The sequence below is a fragment of the Coptis chinensis genome, chromosome 4 (genome assembly GCF_015680905.1).
Source record: "Coptis chinensis isolate HL-2020 chromosome 4, ASM1568090v1, whole genome shotgun sequence".
In the NCBI taxonomy this organism is placed as follows: domain Eukaryota; kingdom Viridiplantae; phylum Streptophyta; class Magnoliopsida; order Ranunculales; family Ranunculaceae; genus Coptis; species Coptis chinensis.
In genome coordinates, this window is record NC_141459.1 from 62,222,273 (window position 1) to 62,232,428 (window position 10,156).

The window sequence follows — 10,156 nt, forward strand, 5'->3', positions numbered from 1 at the left end:
CTAGATTAAAACCCTTAGCTGCCTCTCATTTCGTTATTCGTAACTTGTTAATCGAATCCACCTCGTAGTATAGAATTCCTCTCGTAAACCTCTCATTAGACTTAAGACCGACTAATTAGACTAGAAAACATTCCATGCTAGAGAACTAGGAGTGGAACAAACTTGTTACTCCACTCTATTTCGATAGAATTGAGAGTAGAAAACTTGATAATTATAAACTCGTAATAAGTTTTAGTTTACTTGCGTTTTGAGTTTTATCGTTCATTTCGTAGTTAAACTATCATTTTTATCATTATCAGGTGACGTCATTTGCAGTTTTATGATGTCTATGTTTATGTTTGTTTTATGTTGAATCAAAGAGACACTGAATCAAATGAATGATTGTGTACTGTCTGTGGGTCCTTTGCAGTTTGTTTATTATATGGACATTATGTAATGTAATGAATGTTTTAAGTTGAATCAAATGGATGTTTTATGTTCAATCAAATGATATTGAGTCAATCAAATGAATACAGTTTGGTTAACATATTTAATTCATTATTTTGTTAATATATTATTTTGTATATGTATATATCAGTTACATAGGTTCTTTGGGAAGAAACAGAAGACAACTGACTGCAATGAGGTTGAAGGTGAAAATGTGGAGCAACAAGAAGAAGAAGAACATCAAAATCCTAATGTTAATGATATACTTAGAGCACCTAGAGGTGGTACAAGGGGTGGTAGGGTGCACAATGTGGACCAGCAAAATGATTTTAAAGTTGAGAATGTGCAAGTGAATGAAGGTGAAGGGAATGGTGGAGCTAGAGGTGGTAGGAATGTGCATTAGAATGAAGGAGAAGCTGGTAATGTTAATTTGGACCAACAACAATATAATTTTGAAGTTGAGAATGTGCAGGAGAATGAAGGTGAAGGGAATGGGGGTGCTAGAGGTTAAGCTAGAGGTGGCAGGAAAGGTGGTGCTAGAGGTGGTAGGAATATGCATCAGAATGAAGAAGAAGCTGGTAATGTTAATTTAGACCAACAACAAAATAATTTTGAAGTTGAGAATGTGCAGGAGAATGAAGTTGAATGAAATGGTGGTGCTAGAGGTGGTAGAGGATTAGACTGGTGGATTAGGATTGATGAAGAAGCAGAAACACCCTCCACACCAGGACCATCAACTCTTACTCATGCTGTCAGTGAGTGTTTAACTCAATCCTAGCCTCAGTACTTATGATCACATGCTCTGTGTTTGTAGACAATGATTGCAATACTTTTTGGTGTCCTCTTATGTTGGTTATGATACTCTGCTGATTAAACTAGGTTATGGTACTTTGTTTGGTTTGTTTTGAGATGATGTAGCTTGGTTATGATACTTTGTAGCTTTTGTGACATTTTGGTGGTGTTTCATTGCTTTGACTTGTTTTATTTTGGTTTATGTATTGCTCTGACTTGCTGAATGAATGAAGAAATGCATTTTGGTGATTTACTTATGTTTTAAATGGAAGAAAGTTCATTTTTATTCATGTAAAGTACTTATTACAATAGGAAATATATCCAGTCTCACTCACTCACTCACACACATTTGCACAAGTGTTAAGTTAGGTAAATGACATTGATCACATAGGTGACACTCCTTGCAGAGAGGAAATTGTTCCTTGCATAGTTGACAGACTAAAACAATGACCTCTTTCTTGGTGTAGATCTCCTACACAACCCTACAATAGTTCACTGAGCACTTCAGATACTTGTTTTCTAGTGTACCTGTTTCATTATACTCTATAGCCACACGCATAAAACCTCAGCAAAGTGCATTTGGGTAGTGAAGACCAATGTAAGGGCATTTTGAAGCATATTGCCCTTCTTCTTTGTAGAACTGACATACCTATAAAACATAACAACATATCAGTGAATAGTCTTAACTGTGTTTTATATAACAGTTTTCTAGCTTTACCCCCCCCCCTAAGACCACAGCACATCCAAGTTAACCAAGCTAGACTGTTACGTTTTTGGTCAATACATGTAAAAAGACTTCATTGCCCTTTGCCCTTTTAACAGTTTTCTAGTTTTACACCCCCCCCCCCCAAGACCACAACACATCCAAGTCAACCAAGCTTGACTGTTATCTTTTTGGTCAATACATGTAAAAAGACTTCGTTGTTCTTTGCTTGTACAATGGCATATATACCCCGTGACTTTCTCAAAGACCCTCTTAGAAGTCAAACTCAGCTAAGACACGTGTCATCATCTCCTCAAGTCTATCCAACGGTTGGAATTGCATAAAAGATCAACTGTAAAACACAAGTTTTTAATTAAAGTTACCCCCTCCTCAATTATTAGTATAATTAGACTTAACCCCCCAAACATTAAACAACAACTTACACTACACCAAATTGGCCAAAAAACAACAGGTGTATTCGGGCATAAACAACGGTTAATAGCCCACGTAATAAAACTTGAGCCCATAGCCGTGGTTGTCTAACTCAATAGCCGTCGTCCTCTTACATTAGAATTTGGAGCTTCCACAAAGCTACTTCTCGCTCCACTATTTCTCAAAAAATTAAACTTCGCGGCTAAATTTCGATTGGGCAAATAAGAAAAATATTATTTTGAGAATCCGCCTTCGTCAAAACAAAACAGATAGTTTTCATTCTTAAACAAAGTGTGAGAGAGAAATAGATATTGAGGTTCATTCTGAAATCTCGATTGTTGTTTTCATCTCATTCTGTCGTCATCAACAGCTTAGTTTCAGGTAATCATGTACTCTCATTTGCGACAATTAACACTTTATTTTTATTTTTTTGTATAAATTCTTCAGATTTCAATTATTTTATTTGTTTTCCCATCAGTTTTTCGGTTTCGATTTGGGGGGTTTTGGTGGAATGCGTTTTGCTCAATCATCCAATTAGCAGGTACTACATATTTTGATCTTAATTCTTTGATTAATATCTATTATTAGTTGAAAATTTGAATTTGTTGTTGTTATATTAATCCAATTGCAATTTATTTTTAAAACGTTGAATTTTTCCTCAAAGATTACAATTTTTTTTTTAAAAGGTTGAATTTTTCCGCAAAGATTACAAATTTAATGTTTAAGTCACTGTAAAAAATCAGTTGGGTTGCTCAAAAAAAATTTCAGCAGTAGTAACGCATACAACTAGGATACCTTTCAACGTCCTCTTAATTAATCCTTGGGTATACGTGGTATCATAAGCATAACATTCCATCTTAACAAGATGTTTTAGGACTAAACCTTTGTCTAGTCAATGTGAGAAAGAGAGAAGCGATGTAGAGACATAAGAATTGCTTGTCATCTGTCGGTCCAATGATGCTCTTATAGCTTGACCTACACGGCAAGGGAAAGATCAAAGGCGGGGCATTTTGTACTTTAGCACGAACTATCTGATCAACTTTTCTTTTGTCGGAAGCTGGCAAAACCGTCTTTAATTGTCGCGTACATGCCGTTCATGCGCCAATCAATTGAAAGTTTAGCAGATAAGGCAGAGCAATGGATCACCATGTGGGTAGTCTCTGTTAGGCTTTCCCTTTCATGTGCACTAATAAAAAGGAAGGGGTTATGGGTATACTTGAATGTCGACAATTTGTCCATCACAGGGCATTCTATGCATCAACAATTTCATTCCCTCGGTTGGATCGACAGCGGGGGCAACTCCAAGATATAAGGTTTGAACTGGCTATGGCTTTGTTGTAAGGAGCACTTTATTAACTTCGAACTAAAATGGCCTCGTAGGAAGAAGGAACTCCTGATGGCCTGCACCTTAGAATGAATACTAGGCAAGGAAGAAGGCTATCTCTGGTACGAAGTTGTTTTCTCGGTCTTGGGACTGAAACCTTAGAACTCCAAAAGCATTTTCTTGTCCCTAACGGTCCCCGATATTGAAGAACCTATCCCCGGCAGAGACAGAAAAGAAATGGACCAGGTAAGAAAGATAGCCATATGCCAACTATCTTTAGCGTATCAATGGGCTATTAAAATATGACTAGTTACACTCCCTCTACCTCTAAATCCACTTAGTCTTGCCGTGACTTTGGTGACTCAGCTCGACTAAAAGTCTACGTCCGAGGATGGGATATGAAAGGACTCTATCTTTTATTAAGCCTGATTTACGAGGCATATTGCTGTAATTTGATTCCAAATAGTTGCTTTTTCCAACGTCGCTACGAACTTACTTCCTATTTTAAGCCAAAAGATGGGGGTTATAGAAAAAGTGACTTTCTGATACCGCCTTTACTAAGTCAAATCCTATTTATTAATTTGCCAGCTATATGAGACTGGTTTCAGATCCGGTACCTGCTTTCAGTTCCTCCACTTCTTGCTAGTAGTAGGTAGGCACTTCCACGTGTAGTTGGTAGGCAAGTCGGCAAGTAGGTCGTCTTATTTCCCCACTTTTAGTGGGTAGTCGGATAAGGCACTCGCCTTTTGTAGTCGTATTTAACACTCGCCTTGTAGTTTGGAGATTCGGAGCTCGTTGGATAAAGAAAGAAGCAAGTGGTCCCACAGTATGAATTCCCCGCTTACCCCTTCAAGGAGTATGAGAAGAAAACTAAGAAAGCAGCAAATGGAGGAGCTTTATGTGTGGTCTAGTTCCGAATTGAAGGTTCATGTAGTCTAGTCCCCATCAGTGCTTAGTCTTGGGTAAATCATGGTAGGGCGGGAATTCTTTTAAGGAATCGAGTGAGGGCAGACTTGTAATTGAGAGTTTCTGATTTCTATTTACCATTTCTCTCTAGACTTTTCCTTAGTTTGAAGACTCTAATAATAGATGTTTGCATTGAAGGTTTCAACCGTGTTCTTAGACAAGAAGGCAGTGATTGAGACAACTTGCTAGGGAAAGGCCTTCAGTACCGAGCTCTCGTTAGGTAACACCGACATGCTATACCATAATTGGCTTTACACTGGTCCCCTAAATAGGCTGCTTGTTGACTCTTAAGTAGTTGAGCAGCCCTATAGGGATTAGGTCATGGAAAGGAAGGAAGCCCTCGTCCAAGCGGTGTATTGATTGAGTTAGTGTTCAGTACGGTAATAGTACCATTCGGTATTAGACCTCCTAACTACTAACAACTATAGAGGAAAGATAACTACTATTGGTATTGAATAACTCGTCCCTTATCCCATTCCTTGTCCGGAATGGCGGTCCGAGGAGCTCCTTTCAGTGAAGTTAAGGTCTTATGCTTTACCGTATTGTGCAAACATAAATAAGAAACAAAGAACAACGATATCATACTCTTTTTTACTTCACGACCTATATTTACTCGAATCCATTAAGGAACACTAAATCCCAGCGGACAAACAGACTCCGAAAGGGCGAAACCCATAATGATAGCGCCTAAGCAAGCTGCAACGCCGGCCGCCCTACTCTTTGGGGGTCATAAGGTAGTTCCTTGGACTTTACCAGGTGCTCTTTGAGTGCCTGGTTTAATGGCTCCCCGCATTCACAAGGACTCGCAACTTCATGCACACTACAAATATGATGCACAAATGTATCCTTATGTGGATGTTGTGGAATTATCTACTGGTTCTCGTCCACTTATCGTTGACCTCGCCTCCCCACCTTTTCCGACCCCAACTGATCAAACAGTTCGCAATCAAAGGAATAGGATACTTGTTGCGCACCGTCAACTTGTTGAGAGCCCAATAGTCGATACACAACTTTAGGTTCCCATCGTGCTTCTTCTGAAAGAGAACAGGTGCTCTATACGGTGCCTTGGATGGGCGGATGAAGCCCGATTCCACCAACTCGTTCAATTGTTTCCTAAGTTCAGCTAACTCGGGAGGTGCCATTCGGTAAGGTCCCTTGGCAGGCGGCTTTGCTCCAGGAACCAACTCTATTTGGTGGTCGATAGACCTTTATTAAGTAAGGGGCAAAGTCCCTTCGGAAGCTCCTTAGGCATTCAATCCTTATACTGGTTCAATAACCCAAGCACCTCTCTAGGTATGGGATGCTGGCTATGCTCTGTAGTATCAAGCTTCAGTGCAGCAAGATAGGTTCTTTCTCCCTTTACAACAAAGTAAAAGTAACTTAATAAAGTGGTTCAGTCTGTATATATAAGGCCCCCTGTATATATGTGTGTGTTTATATAAGCAAAATATCAGTATTCAAACACTCCGTTTAGTAAGACTGAAAACAATAGATTCCTATATAGTGACTTTAATATAAAATGGAATGTGAAAATATTTAAGGTAAGGAAGCAGCCATACTCCAAGCGGGGTGTCAGCAGTAAGCGTCAATCTATAGTCACTTTCGTAATCCTTGTATAGAAGATCTACAAAATACATAAAAGGAAAATAACACTAATAATAACAACTGGAACAGTAAAAAAAAAACTAAAGATTTTATTACCTCTGCTTTCCTTGCCGATGTCCGCGTAAATGCGTGCACTTGTAAACTAAGAGGTGATCTTCTTGTGTTAGTGTGTGACTTGTGTTAGTGTGAATCACGAGATCTAAGAAGAAGGAAAAGAAATAAAACTGAGAAGCCCAGAAGTTAGAAATAGAAAAAATATTTATGACGATTATTCTAGAAGATATGACTTACAAAGAACTGATCAAATAATCCCTTCAATATAGTTTCTAGAAGATATGACTTACAAAGAACTGATCAAATTTTGTTTCTAGAGTTTTCTTTTTCTTTTTTCATCCAAATTAAAGAGTTGCGGTCTCTAATGAGTCTTGTTATCCCCATATATTGAGGTCTTTTGATCATATAGCGTTTTAGTGATTGATAGTATTTTGAATTATGATTGATATACCATTAAATTTTGTCTTGGTATTTAGCAGTTGCTAACTTGAACTTGTGCTTATTGCTAATATTATATTTAGTTCTCATTCTTTTGTATATTAGGAATGTCTTTAGTACCACCAAACAGGGCATGGATGAAAGCACCTCAAGCTTCTACGGAATATCTTGATGGTGTCATATCGTTCCTCACATTTGCTCAAAACAAATCGGGAAACGATGGATGGTACTGCTGCCCATGTGTAGCATGTCGTAATGTTAATGGGAAAAAGACTCTACATGAAGTCAGTGACCATCTAATCCATCTTGGTATTGATGAGACATATACAACGTGGACTTTTCATGGTGAACCATTGCCCACTAGTGGTATTAAAAAGGGGGTTCCTAGCACTTCTTCAAGTGCAGCCCCTAGGATGGTTGATTTGGTTAATGATGCCCATATAGATCCCAAGTCATTAGATGATTGTATGGATGAACTTCAAGGTGGACATGACACACAAAATGAAGAAGATATACATGGTAATGGTTACTACAAAAAATTGAAGGAAGATGCAGTACAACCTTTATACCCTTCGTGTGAAGATGGATTAATGAAACTTTCCGTGACAGTTGAGTTGATGAGTATGAAAGCTAGAAATAGATGGTCGGACAATAGTTTCACAGAGTTGCTTCAAATGTTAAAAGCTATTTTGCCAAAGGAGAGCACTATACCTATTGACACCTATAATGCGAAAACACTGATCAAATCTTTGGGAATGGACTATGAGGTGATCCATGCGTGTCGTAATGATTGCATTCTATACTGGAAAGAGCATGCAACTAGGGAGTTTTGTCCAGTGTGTAAGGCAAGCAAATGGAAGTCAATTGTTCTTAGGAAGAAAGGGAACAAAATTCCATGGAAGGTGCTAAGGTACTTCCCATTAACACCAAGGTTGAAGAGATTATACACAATGCCGTGGATTGCAGGGAAAATGAGGTGGCATGCAAATTCAGTTGGAGATGAGGATTACATGCGCCATCCTACTAATTCTTCTGCTTGGAAATCAGTTAATTGTAAGTGGCCTGAATTTTCAAGTGAGCCACGCAATGTCCTGCTAGGACTAGCTACAGACGGATTTAATCCTTTTGGAATGAATAGCAATTCTTATAGTTGTTGGCCTGTCATGATGGTTCCCTATAATCTTCCTCCCTCCTATTACATGACTCGAGAATTTACAATGTTAACATTGTTAATCCCCCAAAAAACTAGCCCAGGAGATGACATTGATGTGTATTTGCAACCATTGATTGAAGAGTTGACTGAGTTGTGGAGAGTTGGAAGTCTAGCATACGATGCCTACGCCAAGAAAACATTTACTATGAAAGCTATTTTGCTATGGGCGATACATGATTTTCCGGCGTTGGGTCATCTCTCAGGTAGTAGAACAAGTGGAAAGTATGCTTATCCAGTTTGTAGTGTACATACCGACTCAATCAGACTATTACATGGGAAAAAGGAAGCTTACATGGCAACCAGAAGATTCCTACCAGATGATCATATGTTTAGGAGCCAAAAAATGCAATTTAATGGAAAAAAAGAGCATAGAAAAAAGCCCAATCGTTTGACTGGTTCTGAGGTATTGATAAGGGTGGAAACATTTCCTACATTGTATGGAAAATTAAGCAAGAAAAGGAAAAGACCCGCACACGATGATGAAAATGGTTCATATGCATGGTCCAAGAAATCAAAATTATTTGACTTGACGTATTGGGAGGAAAGTTTAAAATGTTTCGCATTACAAGTGTTATATATTATAATATATTAGGTATTTTAACATTTTCAGTTTTGTGTAAATGTAGGAGTTATTTATTCCACACAATGTGGACGTGATGCATACAGAAAAAAATGTTGCTGAACATCTCCTTGGGACAATCATGGGAACAAAAGAGAAGAATAAGGATGGTCTTGCAGATCCCCTAGACCTTAAAGAAATGAAGATAAGGAAGAACTTGTGGCCTATCGAAGAGAATGGTAAGATTTTCTTGCCTAAAGCTCCATTAAACTTTGTCGAAATCAGAAAAACAGTTTGGTATGTCAAACTCTAGTTGATCCGAAAGTTCCTAAAGGGGTATAGTTCAAACTGGAAACATCATGTGAATATGGAGGAGCTTCAACTCAAGAGCATGAATTCACATGATTACCACATCCTCATGCAACAATTGCTCCCGGTTTGCTAATGCATGTATACAAAAAGCATAAGCCTTTGCGTCTTTGCTATCTTGCAATTGTCGCTATTCTTCAATGTCTTGTGCTCAAAAGTTATTCACCGTGAGACGCTCGAGATCATGAAAAAACGTGTTGTGGAAACTTTATGTGTGTTTGAAAAGTACTTCCCTCCTTCATTTTTTGTTCCCATGATACACCTTGTTGTGCACTTGGTGGAGGAGGCATTAACTAATGGACCTGTTCCATTTCGATGGATGTACCATTTTGAGCGGTATGTGATATATATTTATCTCATTTATGCTATTCATATATGAAATTATCGTGTTTATGATTTATTTTATGTAACAGGATGATGAGAATATACAAAGGGAACGTGATGAATAAGACACATGTAGAAGGGTGTATCGCGGAACGGTACATTATGGAAGAATCAGTAAGATATTGCATGGAGTACATGCCTAAAGCGAGAAAAGGAAGCCATAAAAGAGGAAAGTTCACTACTAATAAAAAGGGGACAAGGTACATTTTGTCCAATTTGCAATACGAACAAGTGCGCAAATGGCTTTTGCAACACTGTCCTCAAAATGCTGAATGGGAGGCATAAGTAAAATCTGATTTTTTTTCTTCATTACTTTCAAATATTTGACATGTAAATTTATTCAAATCTAAAGTTGTTTAAATTATAGGAAGTTCCAGTTATACGTTGAACCCTATACATCTCATCCTTCTAGGGGTCGATGTCGAAAAAGAAATGTAGCAACTGAAAAGCCATTGGAATACGTTCCTTGGTTAAGACAACAACTACAAAATCAGAAGATGATGACCTTGAAAAGGCTTGCTATGGGTCCGAGCTTTGAAGCCAAGTCGTATGACAGATATGAACACAATGGATACATGTTTTGTACTGCAGGGTCCGAAACGGCCAAGTCAACCCAAAATAGTGGGGTTTCAATGAATGCTTTTACTAATTTTAGAGCAAGTGCGAAGGATCAGAACCTCGTGGAGAAACAAACTACTTATTACGGCATCATTAAGCAAATACTTGAAGTGGATTACTCTGATTTCAAAGAAGTGGTGTTCTATTGCGATTGGGTGCTGATTGGAGATAAAGTAAATGGATGTGTGGTTGATCCAGAAACAAATTTAGTATTTGTTAACCTTGGGAAGTTCCAAGGAAAATATAAGGAAAATGACGAGCCATTTATTTGTG

General features: G+C 38.2%; 1 protein-coding gene across 1 annotated transcript; it reads left to right on the forward strand.

Annotated features, from left to right (window-relative positions):
• The first annotated feature begins 6,847 nt into the window (after nt 1-6,847).
• LOC147504301 (uncharacterized) lies at nt 6,848-8,825 on the forward strand. The gene is made up of 2 exons (XM_086605137.1): nt 6,848-8,356; nt 8,580-8,825. The coding sequence occupies exons 1-2, from the start codon at nt 6,848-6,850 to the stop codon at nt 8,823-8,825; spliced, it is 1,755 nt and encodes a 584-aa protein (XP_086461263.1).
• Nucleotides 8,826-10,156: the final 1,331 nt, after the last annotated feature.

Coding starts and splice junctions, on each gene's coding strand:
- LOC147504301 (XM_086605137.1), top strand. CDS start 6,848: ATGTCTTTAGTACCACCAAACAGGGCATGGATGAAAGCACCTCAAGCT. Junction 8,357..8,579: donor ATCGTTTGACTGGTTCTGAG/GTATTGATAAGG, acceptor GTGTAAATGTAG/GAGTTATTTATTCCACACAA.